The sequence below is a fragment of the Aspergillus alliaceus genome (assembly GCF_009176365.1).
Source record: "Aspergillus alliaceus strain CBS 536.65 unplaced genomic scaffold BDW43scaffold_12, whole genome shotgun sequence".
Taxonomy (NCBI): domain Eukaryota; kingdom Fungi; phylum Ascomycota; class Eurotiomycetes; order Eurotiales; family Aspergillaceae; genus Aspergillus; species Aspergillus alliaceus.
In genome coordinates this window covers 407,380-431,656 of record NW_022474695.1, presented here as the reverse complement: position 1 = coordinate 431,656, position 24,277 = coordinate 407,380, and the positions used below count along the sequence as shown (strand labels likewise).

Genomic DNA, 24,277 nt, shown 5'->3' with positions numbered 1-24,277 from the left:
GGAAAGAAAGGTGGATATCCATTTGTCACCGCGGCAACCCACGAATTGGCAGTGACTTGGTGCCTTTGGCATTCCATGGAACAGCAGCCTTTAGAGCTTGTGGAGTAAGATCGATGACGGAATTAGCAGCTGTTTATATCTTGAGTCAAAAGTAAGTAGTTCTTCACTCTGCCCACCGCTTCTTTTAATTATCTAATTTTCTGCGAACGGCGGTGCTTTCAGCCGCCATCACCTGATTGATCGCAATTTAATTAATTCCCATTGTTTGATTGTTTTTACTGAGTTGAACCCTTCTTCTCCATCCCTCAATTCCACTGAAGTGCCTTACCCACCGTTAACCCCTACTTTTCTGGTCCTGGAATGTAGGCGCATTCCCCGATCATTCACAAGCAACAACTTCCATTCAGAGCGAGAAAGCCAAGTCAGGATCCATCCGGTTTCTTAGAAGTTGAATCGCGGGGCATTTCGACTTGCGCGCTTGATTTCGGAGGATTGATAAACGTGAGGGAAGAACGCGAAGAAGAGGATGGCCTCATTCATCACCACCATGTCGGTTCCCACTGATTCTGTTGTTTCTACTGCTGCTTCTCCCCCACCATCATCACCCCAGCTACCCCTCCCACGGAACCCCTCCGTTCTCTACAACACGGTCCACATCTCCCGTGTGCCTCTCATAGAACCTCCTTCTTACCTGTCGCCTGTTGTTCGCGCGCTGAAAAATGGAACTTGTGGACTAACACCTCCCAGCAATGCACGCACGCGAGCGCCCTTCAAACCCCGGTCGGCGGCAAAAGGTACGAGCAGTTACCAGCTGAGACAATTTGCAGAGGCGACACTAGGGAGTGGGAGTCTCAGAAAGGCGGTAAGGCTTCCAGAAGGGGAGGACTTGAACGAATGGCTTGCAGTGAATGGTGAGCTTGCGAATTCCTCGCTTGGAAGGTCGTCGCGCAGCGCTAATAGAGTACATCACCGACAGTGGTGGATTTCTACAATCAAATCAATCTTCTCTATGGCTCGATTACAGAATTTTGTTCGCCTCAGTCATGCCCAGAGATGAAGGCGACAGATGAGTACGTTTCTCCCCTGCTTTCTTTCGCCCGACTTCGTCCAGACTACGGCTGACATAGAAGATAGGTTCGAGTACCTTTGGCAAGACTCGGAGAACTTCAAGCGGCCGACTAAAATGTCCGCGCCCGAGTACATCGAGCACCTGATGAGCTGGGTTCAGAGTAATATCGATAACGAGCAAATGTTTCCCAGCCGGCTGGGTATGTTCGTGGAAGTCACCGAGGGAGATTTCGCTTACTAACGCACTACAGGCGTTCCGTTTCCCAAAGCTTTCACCAGTCTCATCCGTCAGATCTTCAAGCGGTTATACCGGGTGTATGCACACATCTACTGCCACCATTACCCTGTCATCGTGCATCTGGGACTCGAGCCCCATTTGAATACGAGTTTCAAGCACTACGTGTTGTTCATTGACGAACATCGGCTAGCGATTGGGAAAGATTTCTGGGGACCGTTGGGGGATCTGGTTGAGAGTATGCTGCGGAGCGATTAACGGGGATGTTCGGTTGACTTGGCAGATGAGGATCTAGGTCGGTCGCGGTGGTGATGATCGGATGGAGCTGAATCCACCCAATGCACGAGAATGACGGCGTTTGGCTGGTGACGTTTTTCTTAAAGCATTTGCGTTTATTGAAAAGGAGCTTTAATTATTCTGTTTTGTTAGATTTTGTTAGACACACCAGGCAATTCCCGTATGGCGTTTAAAAAGATGTCAATATAATTAGAGAAAAACAAGAGAGTGGTGTGTTTGTTACTTGTACTTGTACTGTAGCCGAAAAACCCGGCGTGTGCGGGAACTCACGTGATGGGCGAGAATTGTTGGAACATCAACTCAACTCCATCTCAAAGCACGACCCGGCCATTCGCTCCCCTCTCCGACCGACGTTCGCACCGTCTCGCATCCACTAATCCCTCCCCTCCGCTCCTCGAGGCCTTCTCACATACCTGTCACAATGATGTCCACTCGGTTCGCCCGCGCCGGCCTGCGTGCCACCCAGCAGTTCTCCGTTCCTCGTACCGCCGCTGTCAACGGCTTGAGGTCCTACGCTACCCCGGCCCAGGAGGTCAAGCCTCCTGTGTCTCTGTACGGTGTCGACGGTACCTATGCCACTGCTCTGGTACGTGCCATGAAGATCGGGTAGGGTGTGTTGGGTGGGATTGGGTTCTGTGGTAGTTTCCTTTGACCCGAGGTGTTGAAAATCCCCTCAAAGCCGCGTCCGAGCAATTGAAACTGCATCCCGACAAGAGAACACCGAACCCCCCTCCCCCCTCCCCAAAACACCCCCATTCCAAGCTGGAACTATCCGAACTAATTGACTGGCAACACACAGTACACTGCCTCCGCCAAGTCCGCCAACCTCGAGCAGACCTCCAAGGCCATCGCCGCTCTCGGCGAGACCCTCAAGGCCGACCGCAAGTTGACCAGTCTCATCTCCGCTCCCACCCTGACCAGCTCCGACAAGTCCCAGATCGTCCAGGAGCTCCATAAGCTCACTGGCGACAAGGGTGACGTCGTCAAGAACTTCCTCCAGACCCTCGCTGAGAACAACCGTCTGGGTTTGTTGGAGGGCGTCTGCGAGAAGTTTGCGACTCTGATGGGTGCTCACCGCGGCGAGATCGAGCTCAACATCACCAGTGCTCAGGTATGTGCCCTCGATTCACCGCCTCCTATTGCCCACCAGGGTATATTGTCTCCATGTAGGTATTGACGAATATTCCAGGACCTTGACAAGAAGAGCATCACCCGTATCGAGAAGGCCGTCTCCCAGTCCCAGCTCAGCCAGGGCAAGAAGCTCAAGGTTGTCACCAAGGTACTTTATCCGTTCCCACCGTCTGCTCTGCCTCCAAGGGTCAGTCCGAATGCTAACGGAACCAGGTCGACCCCGACCTCGTCGGTGGCCTTGTTGTCGAGATCGGTGACCGTACCATCGACCTCAGCGTTTCCTCCAAGATCGCCAAGCTCAACAAGGCCCTCACCGATGCCCTGTAAATTAGATATCATACCTTTGATTCCGACCCATGTACCGTACTACTACCATAACCAGTAGTGATTATTGTTCCCTTTTCTTTTTGGACCTGAGGCATTTCGCATGACTCGATCTGAATAATAGACAGAATTGAGTTAGATTCCCTCCATCATCTTCTGTTTTTCACAGTATGTCCAAAGTGAAAATAAAAAACCTCCCCTATATATGACTTGATATGCATATAGCCCTTAACCTATCGGATTGGGGTCCCCTCCCCCTCCAATGTTTAAAACATATATATAACCCAGTAGGTTAATACCCCGATATCGGTAGGTAAATGAAGACAGCTACGAGTTTTCTTACCCATCACCGTCCTAGCCAATTTATACCAATGTGCAAGTGACATTCCCCCATTACTCTTGACAGAGTGCTACGCATTTAAGTGAATAAAAACCATCACGCTTTTCACCTACTCCGTACCCTTCCGCAAGACAAGAGGAAATACAGCCAGGAAAGAAGGTGTAGAATTTGGAGGAAGTAAGGAAGGAGGTTGGGAATATATATAGAAAGAAATGGTTATGAGCTCAATTGCTCCAACACAATCCAACCTATAAATCCCAGGGTTCTATATGCATATATAGTATAGTTCCATGGCTCAATGACACCCAATCCACATGTATATAGAGAGAGAGAGAGAGAGCTACTCCTATCCGGTCAACATTCTCCCTATATGATATCCTCGCACAATCCGTCCATATACCCGGCACTCAATGGCCGTTCGGTTTCTGGTCGGCTTGCGTCCCGAACTCATCTTCGTATGCGCCCATCGATACATGACTTCTCACCCGCTGTAATTCATTCTGTACATAATGCGAAACATGGTCGTTCATGTCCTGGTATTTTTCATCGTCGTCAACTACGCTTCCTGTCGCCGTAGTGTCACCAAAGGCTGATTCGAAGTCGCTTCTGTTCCCAATGGACCGACTGGTGGACGAGCGACGAATACCGCTGGGTCGTCGACTACCACCGCGTGATCGGGATCGGCTGAAGATGTCATCAAAGTAATGTGATGCAGCGGCGAATGGGGTACGAGGCGTTTGTGGAATACGGCAGTTTATTCTGTAGTGGACCGTTAGATAACATTAAGAGGGAAGGGGAATAGCCGCGTGCGCAGATCGGCTCACTTACCCAGTGTCATGGATGATCTTGGCGATCAAGCCAGTCCAACCGCATTGGTGAGATGCTCCAAGGCCCCGGCCAGTGTCACCGTCGAAGAACTCATGGAACCACATGTAGTCTTTCCAGTGCTCGTCAAAGTCGAGTAGGTCGGAATTATCATGCACCGCTCGGCGTCCTTCATCATTACGAGCGAACAAGTGCTGCAACCGATGCTGGATTTCCTCGGCAATTTGCCCGAGATGCATATACTCTCCAGATCCTGTGGGGCATTCAACTTGGAATTTATCGCCGTAGAACATGTAAAAGCGCAGCAGCGACTCGACCAGCAGGAAATTGACGCACAGCCAGACTGGTCCGCGCCAGTTGCTGTTTCCTCCAAAGAGAGCACTGTCTGAGTCACCAGGGACATAGTTAACACGGAACTCCTGGCCGTTGACTGTCATCGAATACGGATGCTCGCCATGGTATTTGGACATGGAGCGGATACCATGTTCGGACAAAAACTCGGTTTCGTCAAGCATTCTTTTCAAGATCTTTTCTAGGCGTTCTTTGCTGACCAGGGCCAGAAGGAGACGGTCGTCTTTTCCACGACGTTTCATGCTGGCAATGTTGCGCTCGGCGACATCCTGCCTGTTCTCAATGAACCACTCCAGTCGGCGCTTGAAAGAAGGGAACTGGTTGATCAATTCGGGCTCAAGCGTGAGAACACCATATAGCGGGATCAGACCAACGAGGGACCTCACGGGGAGTTGTTGGGTCCATGGTTCGCCGTAAGATATAGCATCATAATAGAACCTAGTCACATCAGATTATGACTCTTTTTGAGTGTAAGGGGCATCTCCTACCCATCTTCTTCATTCCACAGAGAAGTCTCCTGGCCTCCAGATCTGAATGTCATGGCATCACTGATAAGAATGAAATGCTCAAAGAATTTGGACGCAACTAAAATCGTTAGTCAGCTTTTTCGATTTGGTATGTCTCAAGGTTCAACGTACTATCTTCGTAGATTCGTCGGTGCTTGGCCAATTCTAAGGCCATGTTGAGCATGCATAAGCAATAGAATGCCATCCAACCAGTGCTGTCTGCCTGCTCTAAGACGCCTCCAGTGGGAAGAGGCTCGGAGCGGTTGAACAGCCCGATATTATCCAGCCCGAGGAATCCTCCTTCAAAGACATTCTTTCCCTCTGAGTCTTTACGGTTAACCCACCACGTAAAGTTGAGGAGTAGCTTTTGAAACACCCGTTCTAGGAAGTCAAGATCCTGCCTCCCGTACATCTTTCGTTCGATCTTGAAGACTCGGAATGTGGCCCATGCATGAACAGGAGGATTCACATCGCCGAAGTTCCATTCGTACGCGGCCAGTTGTCCGTTGGGATGCATGTACCATTCTCGAGTAAGGAGATCTAACTGCTTCTTGGCGAACTCAGGGTCGATCATTGCTAGAGGGATACAGTGAAAGGCAGTGTCCCATGCCGCGAAAAATGGATACTCCCAGGAGTCGGGCATCGAGAGAATGTCGTCCATGTACAAATGTTTCCACTGCTGGTTCCGAACGTGCTTCCTGCCCGGGGGAGGCGGGATCATTGCGGGATCTCCATTTGCCCATTGATCCCAGACAAAGTGATAGAACTGCTTCGTCCACATCATGCCAGCAAATGCCTGTCTTTGGATGTTTCGTAGGTCGTCACTCATGGGCAGCGGGCTGATATGCCAGTAGAAGTCGTCGGCCTCAGCTTTACGCTGCTCCATAGTGTCATCCAATTCAATTTCGTCAAGCTGGCCCGGCTTCCGGGACAGGCTGAAACGGACAACAGCACACTCGCCTGGAGGGATTCCATCACCCTGATCGAAGGCATACCAAGCAGCGAACTTGGTACCTTCATTTGCAGGATTGATGGCGTCCTTTTCATCATTGACAATGTGGCGATGGAATGCATCCTTCACATACGGTTGATCATTTTTAGACCCCCAGAGGAGCTCGTTATTTGTCTCGTTTTCTGTGAAGAGCATCTTCGGCAAGATATCCTCTTGGTCGCTTTCTGTCGATGGAGATGGGGCGAACCGCACATATCTTTCCCCTAGCTTTTTGTGGGAGGACTTGGCTGTGAGAGAGTCAAGCTTCTTGATAGAAGGCTTCTGAGACTGGTCCTCATAGCCCCAGGACCAGGTGTTTCTGAACCACACATGGGGAACAATGTGCAAGGGAGCTGGCTCGGGGCCTCGGTTGTAGGCAATGACGCGAAAGCTGAGCTCCTCTTCGTCGTCATCCTCCTTGGCCGTCTCAATGAATATATCCCAGTAGCGGTTGTCGTCAAAGGCGCCGGTGTCGAGGATTTGATACTCGCGCTCCAATCTCGATCGACGGGCATTCTCGTCCCTGAGATCTTGGTAAGGAAACTTCTTTTGAGGATACTTGTAGAGGTATTTCATGTATGAATGCTAGGTATGAAGAGGTCAGAAAAGGCTGTGTCGACATCCGCCTTAGATTAGAGTTACCGTCGGAGTATTATCAAGATGGAAATGAGCTTCTTTGATACTCTCTCCATGGTTCCCTTGGGGGTTTGACAAGCCGAACAAACGTTCCTTTAGAAAATCGCTGCGTCGCATGATCAGCTAGTGATGCATCTCGCGAGTAAGGGAACCTACTCCTTTTCGTTCCAGAAAGCAAAGGCAATGTTCTGCAGGTTATGGGTATCAGAGACACCGGCGATTCCATCTTCGCCCCAGCGATATGTTCGCGACCGAGCGTGCTCATGGGAGAAGTCTAAATTGAGGAGGTTAATGGAATGCGATAGACATGACCATCGGTGGGGGAGAGGGAACTTACAGCTCCACGCATCACCATTTTCCCTAATGGGAGGTTAATTAATTGAATCATATAATTAGATCAACATGCCGATTAAAGAAAAAATAGGAAAATTAAATCATGATAAGCAAGATAAGGTAGCAATTGGGAAGGGATTGACTTACGAATAATCCTCTCGCACTGCGGGGGATCATGAGGTCATCAGCTTTCCCCCTCATTATACAGTAATAAACATCCAAACAATTCCGATCACTCACCGGTGGCCCATTGCCTTTCGGCCACGTACGGTCCCCATCTCTTCCAGTACCGCGTCCGCTCTTTATCTTCCTTCAATCGCTCCTCCTCCCGTGAGGTGTATACATGCTTGTCGATCAGGACCATTCTGCACCGAGTGATCCGACAAGGATCAGGGAAGAGAGAAGTGCCGATGAAAAAGGAAACGGAGGATATGAACGAGGTTGAGTGGCCAAAGGAGACAGAGAGAGAGAAAGGAACAAAAAAAATAAATCGGAGGGGTGGGAGAAGAAAGAAGAAAGATAAAAAAAAGAATAAGTAGAAAGATAAAATATAAAAGGAAGGACGGCAGTTCCTGAACCCTGTTCACGGAGCTGCAGTACAACTCACGGGCGATCCGTTCGCTGGCTTATCGGAGGAGTAAGAGACCGGAAACATGATTTCTCGACTTGGCTTCCCCGGTCTGGACTCGTCGCTCGGACGTTGAATCAACAGAGAGAGTGAGAGGGTGTGGAACGCGGTACTCCGTACACCCACTAAACAAGCCAGTCCCGTGGTCCACTGGAATTTTTATAATTCATTTTTTTCAATTTTTCAACCACCTGACATCACGTCACAGTAGCCCTGTTATTTTTAGTTTTACTCTTGCTATATATATAGTATATAATCTTTAGAATGACCCCTCGGCCCATATGTTTCTATCTATGCTGTAAGCATCATGCGCAGGCTGGTGTTATATATATATATGTGTGTGTGTGTTTCCGAGCTGAATGCGACTATATGATTGCTCTCATTACTTACGATGTGTTAGTTCAATCCATATATATGGATTGGAGTAGTATTGTACACATGAATCATCGTTGATGGACAGAGAGAGCAATTGTGGACAAAAGAGACTTGTAGTGGTGAAGGCGTAGTAGTTAGGGCTAGGGAGGTTCGACCGGTGGAAGTAGTGAGCGAGAACGAGTTTCATTGATGCAGCCACCCGCATAGAATGAAAAGCAACGTCAGCAATATTGTCCTTAGATTGTAAGCATGCATATCTTGGAGGAGCAAACAACATACGCCATTGATAACAAGGTAGGAAATCGTGGGCGTAGCGCGGAACGAATGAAGTCAGGAATGTGAACCCCAGTATCAAAGATTTGAGAAGGGAGTCTTTCTTCGAATAACATCACAGTAACGCACTAGAAATCATGTCTAACTCAAACACCGCCGCGAAGAGGTGTATATCTCCTTTCAAAGACCCTTGTTAACAGCCGAGAAACATTTCGCCTGCTTGAACTTTTCCTTGGGGATTTCCGGACCACAGTACAATTCCTTGTCCCAATTATCCGTGAGCCCCAGTTTCAACCACCCATTCCAAGTACCGCCGTCATTCATGCGAATACATTGTGTATCACATATCTGAATTTCCGGATCCTCCAAGAACTTTTTAAGGGAGCCTTGAATGGTTTCCACCTCGAGATTAGTATCACAGTAGCGGCCGATAGCGCTCGCCCGGTAACAGAATTGCAGGTCCTCGTAAGTGCCGCAGAAGTGGTCACAGCTATTTGTGTTTGCAAGTGCCTTGATCTGGGCCGCAATGCCTGGTAGTTATCTTAGAAGGACGACGTCTACATGATAGGCGCAGGTCTGGATTACGACCGAGATGGCGGCGTAGACTTGGAGAGCTATCTGCTTCTTGAGACCAGTGTGGGTCTCGCATGGTAAGTTGGGTGCCCACTCTGTCAGGATCACTGTTAATTGTCACTTTCCAAGGGTCTGGTGGCTGCTATTCATCGATGGGGGATGATAAGGAGGCGACGAGTGCAGAAGTGGCCTGCCAACAGGCAAACGCGACCTGCAAGTTCCGAGTAAATAACATATCGGCAAGGTCTGTCGATATTATTAAACCTGACAGTGGAGGTTAAGAATCTGGAGATGATACAAATATTCAATGTCTGGTATTGCTTGAAGGGTCCCAATCATTACACTGAACAGCTGTCCCTTCTTATACTCGAGCAGCGCCTGAGTTTCAGATGTTTTACCCTTGGCTGTTGCAGCAGATGGAGGCCACTGTTGCCAGTCACAGTTGCAATATTATAGCGATTTTTTGTGGAAGGTTAAAAAAATCAATGGTAGCGGAGTCTACAAGACAAAGACGTATATGCAGATCTTAGGACAGCTTCTATTATGTAGTAACTAACGTCTTGCTTTGTTCTACCTTTGCCCTGTTACCCTGTTCCCTGCCAACATGATCTCAGCACCGATGATAATAGCCAGATAACCAACCAAGGGACAAGGGTTTAGGTAGCCCAATGTTCTTGTTGGCGAATGTATATAAAAAGGTGAGTTATTTCCTATGGGGATGCATGAGACAGGATATTGAGGGATATGGTTGTCAACTTGGAACTACAGTGTATTATCTTGTATGGATAGAACCCATCTGGAGTCCACACACGCTTTCTGGTCTAGCGGTGATATTTTGGTCAGCAATATACTCTTGTCTATCTAGAACTATATACCGAGGGTTTATGTGAAGCCTGTACTTATGATACGGAGACAAATAATAAGTCGGCTAAAGGAGAGGAGACAAGAATGAAGACAGCACCTATACTGCAACCTGGCGCTTTAGTTCGTTTAGTGATTACAAGTATGGAGATTTCTATGAGTCCCTACCTGGTGGGTCTAGAACACTCGGCAGAGATTGAGTTATTTAACAGGCTGCGAGCTAAGTGTTAGGAGAAGGTAGATTTAAAGCTCGGTATAATTCTGACTTGTTTTGTATCTTCTCCTTCCCTCTTTGTATAGGATAGAGTAGGATAGCAACGCTCGAAGATTGGGAGCACCGAATGGATAATAGAAACTCCGCCAGTGCGTCTACAATAAAGCAAGAGATTGCTCTTTATGCAAATAGGAAATTTCAATAAAGGTTTCACCTCGAATAAGGTCATGGCTGAAAAAGTAGGTTCCTCCCGGTTCTGAATACGACGCTATACGTGGACAATTATATCAATAAGGTAAGCATCCGCTTTCGCGGAAAGATGATAGAGTATTGGACTGCAGGATGCCAAGTGAGAGCATGCTATATATAACCAGTCCCTGAAACTTGGTTGGTATTTGCACAATCGCAAACACACAGAGTACAAAAATGGTACTCAAGTACGCAATCCTTGCTTTGACTACCCTCCCGGGAGGATTGGGTGATGGTATCAGGCAACTCGGATCGCAGCAGGACGATGCTGCATCGAATGCTTGCAACAGGCTGAAGGACGCATACCCCGGTATAGTACTCTAAGCTCCACCCTAAATACATCAATGCCAATAGAGATGAGCAAAGGTGGCTTTTCCCCGCAACAGGAAACTTTAGACTTATCCTGTGGCAGAGTACTACACGTTCAGTGCCTGGCTTGGCCTGGCCTGTGTCTTTGAGCCCTCGAATAGCACCCAGATGAGCGAGGCTGTACAGATACTCAAAGAGGCCAAGTCTCCTTTCGCTATCAGGGGCGGTGGACATATGCCAATCGCTAATGCAGCAAATATCAATTCGTCCGGTGTTAGCTTTGGTCTTTCTCAGCTAAGTCTCTCTGAGGACCATCCCACAGTCAATGTCGGCCTAGGAAATTGATGGTACAATATTTATGACTATCTCGAACCTTATGGTTAACAGCCGTCGGTGGCCGACTTGGTCATGTCGGCGTTCCTGGGTATATCATTGGTGGCGGTGTTTCCTACCTCAGCAACGAGTATGGCTGGATCGACGCTGTACATTCCTTCACCATGGATGGCTCGAAAGACACTAAGGCGGCTGTGATCCCGATGGCGGAGTATACACGGCTCTAGGAAAGGCACGTTACAGCGCGATCCTCTTTTATAATGGCGAAAACACGAGTCCGGGCGCGTTGAAGAGCTTCCTTGGCGCTGATTTGAATGCCGCCATCAAGACCTTCTTCAGCCGCTCTATGAGTAAGTGGTGCAAGGAGCTTGATCCAGCGCTGTCGCTGCTTAAGGGCCGCAAGCAGCGCTTCTATGTGCTGAACATACACGCTTTCAACAGACAGGCAATCTCGCTCATTCATGACACCTTTACGAGGGTGACAAAAGAGGACTTGCTATTTGGAGTTCTGGTCGCAGCTTTAGCATTCCCAGCGGGTTACCGAGAAATTTATTACCACCTCTACTGTCAACGGTGGAGACCCACAGAGCCTGGATATCAACGGTACCCCATACCTCTGGGTGGAGGAGAGCATCACCTCCGCTGAGATCGTCAGCGATAAAGACGTCGGTGCATTCTATAAAATAGTCAATGGTCAAATTGTCGATAACCACCAGGCCGCCGGGATCGAAATGGCCAGATTTATTTATTTGAATGATGCTAATCCTTCTCAAGATGCATTCGGCACTTTTCCCCCGGAGAACCTTGCGCGACTCAAGAGCATCAGAACGAAATATGACCCCGACAGGGTATTTACCGATCTCATGCCGGGAGGATTCAAAGTTGTGAGACCCAGTGAAACGCGCCCAGGAGAGCCTTGTGTAAATCAAATATCAATAATCTGTGCTGAGAAAGGAATCTTGTTGGCGTTAGTTTGAGTTAGTTTGATGGGACACTATGAATGAATTCCGACGTCGGAAATAAAGTACATTACAGTTAAGACATCGTGTTTTCACACCAATTCGTGATGTTATGCCCGCATGTATTTCGTGGGGAGAAATTCATAAAAGGGGAGGAAGAGGAAGAAGATAATAAGGTCGCATGATCGTTGCAGCTAGGCCTCATCTGGACTTGCTGTGCGACCACCTGGCAATGTGGGCCAAAAAAAAAAACATTTAAAACACATTTCATCTTCCCCTTCCCTCCCTTCTTTTCAAACGGTTGAAAATGTGAAGAGGTCCAAAAGCATCCAACACATTGACTATTCAACGGATAATAACGATATATTAAGGCACAAAAAAGTAAAATCCTGTCTCCCGACCAACGCACTTGATACATGGCACATACCATGTGCATCAATGAGTGCGACGGACGCCAAAAATGCATAAAAACGTCAGCTATACCAAAAGGAATCCCGTCTCCATCCAACGCACGACCGATGCAGCGCTGAAAGATGAAGCTGGGAAGACAAATCGAATATATCAAATTCTCCAGACATACCCGCCTTGGAAAAACAATAGAAGAGAAATTAAATCCATAACCCCGTTCCTTACCCAAACGTGTCAATTGCAGCCGACCCTGGCCTATGGTATCAAGTCATGAATTGCGTGTCTGGCCATGCTGGCGCTGTTCATCCCCGCTGGAATAGTGGCCGGCGGTGTCTGTTGGAGATGTCGCCGAGGACGCGGATTCTGGAGAAACGGAAGGGAGTTAGCGATGCTGATTCTTATCACAGACACATCCACTCAAGGACAGCCCTTACCCGTGGATTGGTACCCGCCATTGTTCCTAGAGCCACTTCCATCCAAAATCAGACTTTTGCGAGCTTTAAGGCGTTCTTCGGTCGCGCGAATCTTGGCCTGGAGCTCTTCTAGCTCTCGGTTTTGAATCATCATTTGAAATTTCCTAGAGGGGATTCTTCGGTTAGCCCACCGGGCTGTTTCCATTTCGGCGCAAGTTTCGGGATTTAAGGGGTGTTCGCAATGTTTGGACTACATACTTCTCCTCGACTGTCTGTGAAAGATTGTGGACATCCGAGTCCAGCGCGAAAACGCTATCTAGCGTGGTAGAGAAGGCCTGCGCCATGGTCCTGCCATGTATTGGTCAACGCTGGTATTGCAAAGAGCGCAAACGGAGGGGAAACGAACGACTGAGGACGACCGTTTGGTTTCCAGCCCTGATCTGCGTCCGACATATTGATGCTTTTTATTAAGATGTACGATGTGGCAATAACAGATAACAGGAGGTAGAATCAAGGCAAGGGAATCGTTTATCGCTGTGCTGAGGGGAAAGAATAGGAGCGTTCCCAAGCGCGCGCGTCAAGGAACTAGTAGGTATAAGGTAGGGTTGATGTGGAACTTGAGGTGCGATTCTAGAAGGATCAGAAGAGTGTCAAATCGCCGAGGATTAAGGGATTAGGTTTAAGAGGTATATATGAAGGTGAGAAGATCAGAACCAGCTGAGAGCAATCTATAAGAAAAGGTAGGGGGTGGTGTTTGATCGATCGCAGGACTGAGGAGGCCGAAGATCGAAACTTGTCGCACTAATGAATGGGTAAGGGCCAAGGGAGGGACCACTTTGAGTGGATAGTTATCAAAGCCCGGACGGGGATGATAGGGGCAAAAGGACGCTCGGAGGAAAGTTCAGTCGTCAAAAGCGATATCAATTTGAAGGGTTCAAGAGTCTGGCAAAAGGGGACAACAACGACCTGTCAGCCGTATATATGAGGGACTACTCTGCTGTTTTGTTGCTCCGTACCGAGAAAGGAGAGAGACGAGGAGACGGCAAACACGATGAGAAAAAGGGTTGTAAAGTGATACTAGCGAATCAAACTAATAAAATGAGGAAGTTTAGGTAAGGCCTGTTAGTCGGATCAATAGTCCAAGGGCTCTCCACAAGACTCCATAGTAATTCAAGTCATGCAAATCTAAATGAAATCCAGTAATAATACCAAGTCTTAAGATTCATTCAAATCATAGAGTTGCCTGACTAGCGGAACATTTGCAATATAAGTTTCACTCCCAGTAAGGAGCAGAATGTGCTAAAAAGTCAATGATGCAGATTGACTCTCCAACGCATCATCGATATGCCAAGGCAGGTGTAGTTAAGTAGTTTAGTAGAAGTTTGCAATTCCAGTCAACAAGTAGTAGTAGTGGTGCAGGACGTAAGTATGTTTTAGTATGTAAGTATGTATGTATGTACATGTACTGTATGTAAGTAAGAAGATATGGATGATGACGCTGCTGACGAGACCTCCTGAAAAGAGGCTGAAGAACGATGAATTCCTGCCCACCAGTAATAAAACACAAGAAAAGGGGCTAGTGGGATGTTTTTCTTTTTTGTTGAAAAATTTTGATTGAAATGTTTTTTTTTCTCTTGCCAGTCTCTTTTCGGCCCTGCCCCTGACAGCGTGGGGTTCGCGCTTGGTAGTGGTTATTAGTACAAGACCTAAGTTTAAGGTACAGTTCGGTAAATTCGATGGCAAAATGCCTCCATATCACAGTACCTACTATGGATAACAGTCCAGACCTTATCTAACTACCAAAGATAGATAGTCATCAGGTCTTTGACAATACGATATCGCATGCATTCTTTTTTGAGAGACTACATACTATATATAGTATCATTCTGTACGAAACCATTCACCTTGACTGGAATGACTATAGACAACCAATGATGCATACTTCCAACCAATGCGTATCTTTACAATGTAATACAGTTCCCCAGCAACCATGTTGGCTGTCGTCATTGTGCATGTCTAGGGGGTAATACGGATCCATACAGTCGGGCACTGACGCCCCATACGATACAAAACAGCGCTTGGCCGTCGATCCCTTCCGCACGTGACCTCCAGGGAAATTGATCACTCCGGGCAGGCAGACGACCACCAAGTGAACGATCCTAACAAACAACAGTAACGAACCTAACCCTTCCCATCTCCAGTCAACTCCTTCATATTGTCCACCTGTCATCTTACCACCCTCCTCTCTCCGGATTTTTATCCTCTCATCTGTCCTGCGCCCTTCATTTTAATCTCGCAAAATTATCCCATTTTTCTGGGAATTTTTGAAGCCTTCAAAAAACCGGTGGACCGGCCACGATCGCGCTTTACTCCTGATTTAATTTTTTTCCCGTTTTCGGCCTTGGGCATTCTCTGCGCACATGGTCTGACTGGTTCCACGTAATCCTCCGATCAACTTGCTTCTGGACCACTGCGTTGCGTTGTTCCTAATCCATTGGAGCTCTCTGACGGGCCAACCATCGGACAACCTTTATCACCGTGGCCCCCATCCCCAGATCCTCTCCCCCCAGTGGCCGATCAAACGGGCAATGGGGGATGCCTCCTCTGTCGGCCTATACGCCTTTCGAATCGCTCCTCTTCTTCCAATCCCTCGCCGCCCTAGATAGTCGCCCCACTAATTTCGTCTCCATCTCCGATGTCCTGCGCAACAACCCTTTTGTCCGTCAGAATGGCGCCTTCGATGCGGGGCGGCTCGCCCCGGAAGCTCTTGAAGAATTGTATACTACCCTGATACGAGATGGCGGAAATTCCGCTGACATCATCTCCTCTCTCGAACCTAATGGTCATCTTGTGGAAACCAACGGCGCTAACCCCAAGAAACGCAAGATCACAAGTCCGCGACCCGACGGCTTAGTTGATAAGGGCATGAGCCATGCTGCTATCATCCCGGATCTGGTTTCTCACCTGTATGCCCGGTACAAAGAGCTTGCCACTCGGGAGATTAGGAATGAGGAGGTGAGGTACGGCGAAATCCAAGACGAAATTGAGCGACTACAGAAAGAAGAGCGCGAAACGCCCCAGGAACCTGCCGCTGGGCCAGTCATCCGGAAGCCGACACCGCAACCACCGGAGGCGAAAATTGAACCCGAATCAGAGCCGATGGATGTGGATACCAAGGATGACAAGTCCATTCAGACACCACCTAAAAGTGCCAACCAACCCCCCGTTGAGCTAGCGCCGGGCATTGATATCAAGCAATCCCAAGTGGAACCGCAACAAAAAGAGGTGGATATTTCGAAGCAACCCACAGCAACTACGCCACATCCAGCACCTGTGGAACAGCAACGTGTTCCTGCAGAGCCGGTTGGGCAGTCGGTGCCCGCGCAGGTACAGTCGCAATTGCCTCCCTCGCCGCGACCACCACAGACATCAGAGCAACTCTCTGGTCCTCAGCCGGTTCCGCAAACGACTCCTGAACCGCATCAACCACAAGGCCTCAATGGAGAGCCTGTCGCGACACCAAAGCAACCAAACCTGGCGCCTCAGGCCACCCATGTCAGCCAAGGTCCAACGGATGTGCCTCCTGTGCAGCAGCCTATACCTTCGCCTGCTGCTCTAGCTCCCGGCGTTGGTGCTGCGCCCCCTCCATCAGCTACGCTTTCACAAGCTTCGCAGAATGTAAATATCCAAGGCGTTTCTCCCGTCTCTCAGAAACCCGTCTCGGCAAGCAAGCCAGCTGGCAAAGAAGGTCCACCAAAGGCTCCAGTTGCTGCAGCTCCTCTCCCCCCACCCCAGCCGAGTTTCGAGCAGTGGTCCTTGAACCCACCCCCTCAAACACCGCGCGCCCCTTCTTCACACCCGATTCCAGAGCCTGTAGGCCAGGGGAGACCCTTCCCATCCCAGCCACCGCTACCATCACCTAAGCCTGAGGCGAAAGTGGCCCACCAGACACCTAAACCAACAACAGTACCATGTACACCAAGGGCCGTTTCTACCGCAGTGGAGTCGTCAGCACCTAGCGGTTATGGAACTGGTTTTCAAACGCCGGTTGGAGCTGCGCAAGCTTTGTTGTTTTCGGAGACTAAGGGCTCGCGCCCTCGGCTATCCATCGCAACTCCCGGTTCCCTTACCCCTTGGAAGAAGACTCCTCGGCTAAGCATACCGCAATCTCCCCGGTCGCCGGAACGGCCTCGGCGAGAGGATGTAAGTCCTATTAGCGAGAAGGCTCCATCATTGATGGGGTCTCGAGAAGCTACGCCAGAGGAATCTGGGCCACCCCCCAGGAAGCGTGCTCGAAATGAAGGAAAGGGTCAGGGGCGGGGTAGGGATAGAGGATTGACAGGAGCTGATGCCGATGGTAAGGGAGGGCTAAAGCCGAAGGCGGAGAGGCAGACGGGCAAGAGGCGCGATAGAAGTACAGCTTCATCTAGGAGCCGTGGGCGTTCAGTATTGTCTCGTGATGAGGAAACTGAGTCTGTATACCCTGGAAAGATCAAACATGAAATGCCCAGCACGCCAGCTGGAATCTCAGAGACTGCTGAACCGGAACACCGTCCTTCTAGTGGCCGGAAAGGTACCGCCACTTCAGAGGACCGCCCGGGTAGAGGACGACCAAAGCGCAAGCGCGGTGCCAGTGAAGCGCCAGAGGCAGAAACTCTCCCTTCCGAGAATAGTCACTTTAGCCGGGTTGATCCTAATCAGTCAACATCCTATGTGCTCTGTGCACGTAACTTCCCCAGGACAGGCGCACCGATCATGAACGATGTGACCACTCATAAGCACGCATCAATCTTTACCAAACCGTTAACCGAACGGGATGCTCCTGGATACCGAGACCTCATATACCGCCCACAGGATTTGAAGTCAATTAAATCGTCTATCCATCAAGGCAGTAAAGCCGTAGCTGCAGCTACGGAAGCTGCAAACACGCCAGCTGCAGATGGCGAATCCCCGGCCCCCAATGCCGGGAAGAACGCGGTTCTCATGCTGCAGAAGACCGAGGAAGTAATCCCTCCCAAGGGGATAGTAAACTCGGCGCAGCTAGAGAAGGAATTGATTCGCATGTTTGCCAATGCTGTCATGTTCAATCCTGTTCCTCAACGCGGATTCGGACCTGCCTTTCCGATGACTTGTGATAGCGGGTCAAGGGAGAGCACTCAGGTTCCGGAGTTAGACGAAGGCGGTATCATCAACGACACAGTAGAGATGTTCGAAGATGTGGAACAGGCGGTCACGCGATGGCGTGCGGCCGAACGGACTGCCGATGAACTGGCGAGTAAGAGCATTCTGTCACTTCGGAGAGGGAGCGCAAGTGACCTCAACCCGGACAGCGCCGACGAAGTCAAAGGATGATGAAACGTTTACTGTAACGATTCAAGATATTGTTTGTAATACTAGCAACTATTTTTAAAAGGAAGAAGTTTAATTCCTGCCTTATATCTTTTGCGCCTCATCGAGACCTTATGGCGATATAAGATAATCCAACTGTTCAAATATTGTCTCTATACATGATGATAATATCAATATGTCCGTTTCTCGTATAAGCATCCCATCCCATGTAAATGCATGATGCAAAGTGTGCCATCTGACATCGTTACAAGATTTTTGTTTTCCAAGCTTGTTGTTTTCTGATCTTTTCTTTTCGTTACTTAAGCAGTGCCTGGTATCGCCTGACTAGGTTTCGTCCTCCCCAACCCTTCTTTAGCATAGAAGTCCATGGGGTACACGCCCTTGTTGGCAGTGTCCCAGCTCTCCCTCACCCCCAAAGCAATCAACGCCTCATACGGCGTTAACAGCGGGCGCGGGAATGCATAACCCCAGTCAATACTCAATCGAGGACAAGCGATCTGCACCCAGCACTCAACATCCGACATGGACGCTAACTTGCCCGGGAAGATCTCGCTCAGTAGCAGATTGACGAATGGAATCCCGCGCTCGTTAAGGTGGTTCTCGATCATAGCCATCGTATTTGGGTTACCCTGTCGACCGAGGGATCCGAGGATGAGACCCCACTTTTTAGCAGACTTGGCGGTGTTGATCGCGTCGCGGCGGAGGGTGTGCATTTCGTCGTGGACGTAATGTTCGCGGGAGAGAATGCGGGAGTAGGGATCGTAGCGGTAGGCGGGGATGGAGGGGTTGTGGATCATGGCGGATTCGAGGTGGAAGCGGCCATCGCCGAGATAGAGGAGAATGTCGATATCGTCGGAAAGCTGGGGGGATGTGCAGCCTAGGATTTCGCCTTTGGAGAGAGGTGTGATTTGTGGGATGACGACTTTGAACCCTGCGCGCTCGAGGACGGGCTTTAGGCCGTGAAGGGTGGCGTTGAACTGGATAGTTCCGACGGTTGCGATTGTCTTGCCGGTTTGGAAGTTGCGTTCGAGGGTAGCGATCAGGTGCGAGGTGTCGATGCTTATGTCGACGAAGATGTAGAGGGTCTTGATCTTGGTCACGTCTACTGGTATTAGGCAGCTGTGCGCGTAGTGGACTAGGAGATCGCAGCCCAGTGCGCGGGCGGTATAGTCGTCGATACAGCAGGCGCCGTATGTGACATCTCCCATGATGAGGGTCTCGGTGCCGGGGCAGAACTGGGTGATAATGTCGGAGATGGTGGTGGCAAAGATTAACAGGCCCTCGGGGAATTGCAAGGCTACTCTCTTTGCGCCAGAGGAACGTATGCGGTGGATCGTCTTGGGGATTTCGAATGAGTAGTTTTTGGGCAGGAGGTTGATCGCGGCTTGGATTTCAGGGTCTTCTAGAATTTCTGGAGGGACTTGATTTAGGGTTCGAGGGGTTCTCCTGGGAGCAGCTATGACAAAATTGTTAGTTAACTGTTTCAAGGCGTAGTTAAAGCAATATAGTTCCACCTACCCCTCTGAATGCTTGTCGACTCGACATCTTGATTCGACGACTGTTCTTTCTGTGCCTGAGCATCTGCTGCGCGTCTTCCCACGAACTTTTTCTTGGGCTGCCGTAGGGCACTATTGGTTGGCGATCTGTTTGCCGTTGTTTCCTCCATTTTGCCAGGCCCAATCGCGTACGTGAAGCACTTTGGATAGATATACGTTGGGAAGTGGGATGAAATTCCCGATTGATTAAACTGCAGAATTTGGTCTAGTCCGCCTGACTAAGGAAAGTGGCGTGGATCGGGTTTAGTGAGGTCAGGTGGGGAGTTCCGTGTCTAACCCGTTGTCGCTTCTCCGCATTTCATCGGTTGATCTTTTAGAAGCTCCTGGGCCGCATGCTTTCTTCACCATTCGATCTTCTCCCCTTCATTCTCTATTTGTTGTCATTTTCTAGGCATTGGTCCACTACTCAACTGGTCTGAATATTCCATACTTCCGCGATGATGAAATTCCGACCTAGATTAAGTCTATTCACTGCCCTTCGAGCTGCTCCACTCACTCGACGCTTTGCGACAGAGGCGCGGTTAACTTCGGACCATGTTCGCATCGTCGAAGTAGGACCACGAGATGGATTGCAGAATGAAAAAAAGACCATACCACTCGAAACTAAGCTCCAGTTGATTGAAAAGCTAGCAAAAACTGGCTTGACGACAATTGAAGCGGGTTCTTTTGTGCCGGCGAAATGGGTGCCTCAGGTATAAACCCCCAGTTGTAGAACTGATTTCCGGCGTTCTTTCTCCGGCATGAAAAGACTAGCTTCTGAAAGGGAATGGTAAACTAATGATAACTTTAATCAATTAGATGGCAAGCACTGCGGAAATATGTGAAAAATTGCTCACATCCCCCCCGCAATCGCAACATGCTATTGCATATAACTACTTGGTCCCTAATGTCAGGGGGCTTGAGAACCTTGTCAAGATCATGGACACGAGTGGGGTTCCTGCAGAAACAACTGGGTCATCTAAATCATCTGCTACGTCAACCGAAATTTCACTCTTCGCTGCGGCGACGGAGGCCTTCTCTAAAGCAAATACCAACTGCACTATTGCGGAGTCGTTGGAACGCATTCGTCCCATCGTCGAGTTGGCCAAAACGAAGAACATTAGGGTTCGAGGATACGTTTCCGTAGCCTTGGGATGTCCGTATGAAGGCCCCGAGGTCCCACCATCGAAGGTAGCTGACATCACGGCCACACTGCTCGAGATGGGTGCCGATGAAGTGTCGGTGGCCGACACGACTGGCATGGGAACGGCCCCGCGTACTATGGAGCTTTTGCAAGCGCTCAAGGCAGCAGGGATAGCAAACAACGACCTTGCCCTCCATTTCCATGATACATATGGACAGGCTCTCGTCAACACCGTCGTGGGACTAGAACATGGCATCCGGATATTTGACAGTAGTGTGGGCGGACTCGGGGGCTGTCCCTACTCTAAGGGGGCCACTGGCAACATCTCGACAGAGGATCTGATTCACACTCTCCATAGCCTTGGTATGCACACGGGAATCAACCTAGAGGAAATGTCTAAGATCGGCTCCTGGATCAGTGGCGAGTTGGGCCGGTTCAACGAAAGTAGAGCCGGGAAAGCAATCCTTGCAAGAATTGAAGAGTGAGAGCGAGCCTATGGTTGGGTGAAACTAAACTCAACCGTCGATTGAAGCATTTATTAGACACTGCGGAACCTCAAGCCTAGTGACTCAAATACATTAATGTGACGCCGCCAAACGCACAAGGCTAATCCTGGGTATAGTCTTTGAAATATAGCACGGATGTATATGGATCGCATGTATCGAACTATAATCAATTTGTGTCATTGGAAATGAATCAGCGCCATAAATATTCTTCGCCACATTGGCTATATTGTTCAACAGTATATTGCAGATATTTGCCAAGCAAGATAAAGTAACAAGGAGACATAAAAGGAGCAGCTTCCATAGCTTGCCCATTTCGTCCAGATATTTTTACAAGCAACGCCGACAGATGCAACCAAGCAAAGATTTACCTCTCCCCAAGAATTCAATATACAGCGCTTTGTTGACAATGTGCCAAATCGATTCATCGCCACTTAGAAATCAGTGACACGTCCCCCATAGCTCCAATCTCCTTCAGCACCCCAACGCAGTGGTTCATTTTTTGGTCCACCTATCTCGCCCGTCTTAGGATTCTGTTCGCCCTCGAATTCCGGCTTGACACCGCCTCGCAAGTCCGGGTGAAGCTCTTCTCCGTCCCCTGTCGCCTTGAATTCGGGATTTTCATTGACAGGTGCGGAGTTGGGGGATTGGTTAATCTGCGGGGTGCTGAAGGCGCCGGTGGATTTCCTTTGAAGTTCTTCAAAGATTTCCTGTTCTTCCTTGGGTAGACGGGGAGGGGCAGGGCCGCTTCCAAATGCGATGCTGGGTTTGTCGTCGGAACTGCGGAGAACCGGATGGGTCGAGAACACTCGGGAAGAGATGCGGAGTGTCTTGTTGAAGGGACTAAATACCCGGCGGGAAGCAAGTGAGAAGGCCATAATTGATATGGGGGGATATTTCTCTTCAAATTGGGTGCGACAGTCTTGAGTTGAAAGAGGGGATAAAATAATTATCAAGTTATGTTACACTCGGTACCTGAAGGGAGAATGGATTTTAATTGCGGAGTGGCGGGATGAGCAAATCACGATACAGTGTCTGATCAGATAAGCGTTCAATGAATAAATACTTTGGAACCCCGATATCGCGGGATTTGTTTGACCCGTACAGTCAATCAATTTCGTCCTTTTGACTCTTTTTCCTCCCTCCCCGGTTCGGTGACTCACTTGGTCTTTCCCCTTTTCTCCCCTTTAAATCCCTCTCTCCGACCCAATTCCTTAGATTTTACCCATATCCTATATCGTCTTCTTCCACCCGAATGGCCTTTATCCGTGTCGCCTCGCGGCGATTGCCGCTCGCAAGGAAGCTCGTTCCTGTGATTGAGTCACCGCTTCAGAGACGTTTTGCATCGGCCACGGCAATTCAAGATGTAAAGTCTCAAACAAAGGTCTGCCGAGGCTTTTATGTACTTGTTATCCAGAACTAAGAAATATTGTGACAGAAGGAGGCATCTTTGCCTAATCCCGACCCGGCGGCCGATTCCGCAACACTTGCTTTCGTCCAAGAGCGCGCCCCCTACATGGTCACCACCTACGTCCGCCCGGCTCCGGTAATGGTAAAGGGACAAGGCTGCTATCTGTGGGATATAGAGAACAGGCGGTATCTGGATCTCACAGCTGGCATTGCTGTCAACTCCCTTGGTCACTGTGACCCCGAGATCACACAAATTATCGCTGAGCAGGTGTGTATATAATACCACTGGATACAACATAGGGTTGATTGCTGATTTATGGTTGGCTTCCTTAGGCCGAGACACTCATCCACGCCTCTAATCTTTACCACAATGCCTGGACCGGTGCCCTCAGCAAATTGTTGATAACAAAGACAAAGGAGTCTGGCGCCATGCGTGACGCCTCTCAGGTGTTTATCTCCAACTCAGGAACCGAGGCAAATGAGGCCGCTATTAAATTCGCTCGCAAAGTTGGCAAGTCTCTCGATCCCTCGGGCGCAAAGCATGAACTTGTTTCCTTCCAAAACTCTTTCCACGGCCGCACGATGGGCGCTCTCTCCGCAACCCCCAACCCCAAGTACCAAACACCATTCTCCCCCATGATCCCAGGCTTCAAGTACGGCAACTACAACGACGTGGAGCAGCTCCAAACTCTCATCACCGAGAAGACCTGCGGTGTTATTGTCGAGCCAATCCAGGGCGAAGGAGGTGTCAACGTTGCTACTCCCGAGTTCCTTGTCGCCCTGCGCAAACGCTGCGATGAGGTTGGCGCCATTCTGATCTTCGATGAGATTCAATGTGGCCTTTCTCGTACTGGTGCTTTCTGGGCTCATGCGCACCCCTCTCTCGCTCCTGCGTCGGGCGAAGCTGCACACCCGGATATTTTGACTTCGGCCAAGGCGCTGGGTAACGGTGTCCCCATCGGTGCAACCATCGTGTCGGGAAAGACTGTTGCTGAGCATATCAAAGCTGGTGATCATGGAACCACGTTCGGCGGCAACCCACTAGTATGCCGCGTGGCACACCACATTGTTGATCGTCTTGCAACGTCAGAGCTGCAAAACTCTGTCGAGATTAAGTCGGCGGAGCTTATCTCCGGGCTCCAGGCTCTCCAGAAGAAGTATCCTGATGTCATCTCGCAGATTCGTGGTCGCGGTCTGATCTTGGGAGCCCAGCTCTCTCCGGACTTCTCATCTAAGGCATCGGAATTAATCACTGCCGCGCGGGAACGTGGTATGTTGATCATCACTGCGGGTGATGGCTGCCTTCGTTTTGTCCCTCCCTTGACTATCACCGAGGATCAGATCAAGACAGCCTTGAAGATCTTGGATCAGGCTCTGGAAGCCGTCATTACTAAGGCATAAAATGGATGGACGGTTAATCCATGCGTGTCATGGAACAAAAAATTTCATTTGTAAGTATATAAGTTGCATTCATTCTTCATGAATGCCAGCTGTCCACATACTATGTGCTTTCAATCTTTTGGGTTTCTTCTCTGTTGAGGGCGATGATAGAAAGCAGTTATTTTGCACCCCAGGAATAGACATTATGAATTTAAAAAAAACTTTCAAGATAACAACGTGCAAGAACGTAGAGTACCGCATGTTTGCGCATAAGGCAGACACTCCAGGCAGCAAGGCACCAACAGTGGTCACGAGCTCGATTGG

General features: G+C 49.4%; 12 protein-coding genes across 12 annotated transcripts; 6 read left to right on the top strand and 6 right to left on the bottom strand.

Moving 5' to 3' along the window:
- Positions 1-161: 161 nt before the first annotated feature.
- Positions 162-1,871, top strand: BDW43DRAFT_270242 (Mob1/phocein family protein). Its single transcript, XM_032041322.1, has 4 exons — positions 162-911; positions 977-1,070; positions 1,135-1,268; positions 1,320-1,871. The coding sequence occupies exons 1-4, from the start codon at positions 527-529 to the stop codon at positions 1,559-1,561; spliced, it is 855 nt and encodes a 284-aa protein (XP_031902292.1). The 5' UTR covers positions 162-526; the 3' UTR covers positions 1,562-1,871.
- Positions 1,783-3,334, top strand: BDW43DRAFT_33239 (F1F0 ATP synthase subunit 5). Its single transcript, XM_032049925.1, has 4 exons — positions 1,783-2,186; positions 2,400-2,711; positions 2,790-2,879; positions 2,945-3,334. The coding sequence occupies exons 1-4, from the start codon at positions 2,022-2,024 to the stop codon at positions 3,056-3,058; spliced, it is 681 nt and encodes a 226-aa protein (XP_031902291.1). The 5' UTR covers positions 1,783-2,021; the 3' UTR covers positions 3,059-3,334.
- A 1-nt stretch (position 3,335) lies between these two features.
- BDW43DRAFT_33125 (uncharacterized protein) lies at positions 3,336-7,936 on the bottom strand. The gene is made up of 9 exons (XM_032049924.1): positions 7,278-7,936; positions 7,185-7,200; positions 7,042-7,064; positions 6,861-6,978; positions 6,711-6,810; positions 5,210-6,653; positions 5,060-5,156; positions 4,224-5,009; positions 3,336-4,154 (listed from the first exon to the last, which is right to left on the bottom strand). Exons 1-9 carry the CDS (start codon positions 7,399-7,401, stop codon positions 3,803-3,805), a joined length of 3,060 nt encoding a protein of 1,019 aa, XP_031902290.1. The 5' UTR covers positions 7,402-7,936; the 3' UTR covers positions 3,336-3,802.
- Positions 7,937-8,493: 557 nt separating this feature from the next.
- On the bottom strand, positions 8,494-8,962 carry BDW43DRAFT_309317 (uncharacterized protein; the record flags this gene model as incomplete). Its single annotated transcript, XM_032046682.1, has 2 exons — positions 8,494-8,843; positions 8,899-8,962. 2 exons carry the CDS (start codon positions 8,960-8,962, stop codon positions 8,494-8,496), a joined length of 414 nt encoding a protein of 137 aa, XP_031902289.1.
- A 1,425-nt stretch (positions 8,963-10,387) lies between these two features.
- BDW43DRAFT_309316 (uncharacterized protein) lies at positions 10,388-11,829 on the top strand (the record flags this gene model as incomplete). The annotated part of the gene is made up of 5 exons (XM_032046681.1): positions 10,388-10,520; positions 10,623-10,846; positions 10,907-10,982; positions 11,041-11,330; positions 11,386-11,829. The coding sequence occupies 5 exons, from the start codon at positions 10,388-10,390 to the stop codon at positions 11,827-11,829; spliced, it is 1,167 nt and encodes a 388-aa protein (XP_031902288.1).
- Positions 11,830-12,382: 553 nt separating this feature from the next.
- BDW43DRAFT_33010 (uncharacterized protein) lies at positions 12,383-13,262 on the bottom strand. The gene is made up of 4 exons (XM_032049923.1): positions 13,039-13,262; positions 12,891-12,980; positions 12,654-12,796; positions 12,383-12,582 (listed from the first exon to the last, which is right to left on the bottom strand). Exons 1-4 carry the CDS (start codon positions 13,083-13,085, stop codon positions 12,488-12,490), a joined length of 375 nt encoding a protein of 124 aa, XP_031902287.1. The 5' UTR covers positions 13,086-13,262; the 3' UTR covers positions 12,383-12,487.
- A 1,782-nt stretch (positions 13,263-15,044) lies between these two features.
- On the top strand, positions 15,045-18,132 carry BDW43DRAFT_32994 (uncharacterized protein). The gene has a single exon (XM_032049922.1). It carries the CDS (start codon positions 15,228-15,230, stop codon positions 17,982-17,984), a length of 2,757 nt encoding a protein of 918 aa, XP_031902286.1. The 5' UTR covers positions 15,045-15,227; the 3' UTR covers positions 17,985-18,132.
- On the bottom strand, positions 18,133-19,684 carry dph1 (2-(3-amino-3-carboxypropyl)histidine synthase). The gene is made up of 2 exons (XM_032049921.1): positions 19,500-19,684; positions 18,133-19,437 (listed from the first exon to the last, which is right to left on the bottom strand). The coding sequence occupies exons 1-2, from the start codon at positions 19,645-19,647 to the stop codon at positions 18,281-18,283; spliced, it is 1,305 nt and encodes a 434-aa protein (XP_031902285.1). The 5' UTR covers positions 19,648-19,684; the 3' UTR covers positions 18,133-18,280.
- A 137-nt stretch (positions 19,685-19,821) lies between these two features.
- Positions 19,822-21,371, top strand: BDW43DRAFT_32986 (hydroxymethylglutaryl-CoA lyase). The gene is made up of 2 exons (XM_032049920.1): positions 19,822-20,229; positions 20,336-21,371. The coding sequence occupies exons 1-2, from the start codon at positions 19,975-19,977 to the stop codon at positions 21,143-21,145; spliced, it is 1,065 nt and encodes a 354-aa protein (XP_031902284.1). The 5' UTR covers positions 19,822-19,974; the 3' UTR covers positions 21,146-21,371.
- On the bottom strand, positions 21,193-21,593 carry BDW43DRAFT_32977 (uncharacterized protein). Its single transcript, XM_032049918.1, has one exon. The coding sequence runs from the start codon at positions 21,476-21,478 to the stop codon at positions 21,239-21,241; it is 240 nt and encodes a 79-aa protein (XP_031902283.1). The 5' UTR covers positions 21,479-21,593; the 3' UTR covers positions 21,193-21,238.
- On the bottom strand, positions 21,372-22,251 carry BDW43DRAFT_32984 (succinate dehydrogenase assembly factor 4). Its single transcript, XM_032049919.1, has one exon. The coding sequence runs from the start codon at positions 22,039-22,041 to the stop codon at positions 21,598-21,600; it is 444 nt and encodes a 147-aa protein (XP_031902282.1). The 5' UTR covers positions 22,042-22,251; the 3' UTR covers positions 21,372-21,597.
- Positions 22,252-22,295: 44 nt separating this feature from the next.
- On the top strand, positions 22,296-24,175 carry BDW43DRAFT_270206 (acetylornithine transaminase). Its single transcript, XM_032041321.1, has 3 exons — positions 22,296-22,529; positions 22,605-22,841; positions 22,907-24,175. The coding sequence occupies exons 1-3, from the start codon at positions 22,419-22,421 to the stop codon at positions 23,972-23,974; spliced, it is 1,416 nt and encodes a 471-aa protein (XP_031902281.1). The 5' UTR covers positions 22,296-22,418; the 3' UTR covers positions 23,975-24,175.
- Positions 24,176-24,277: the final 102 nt, after the last annotated feature.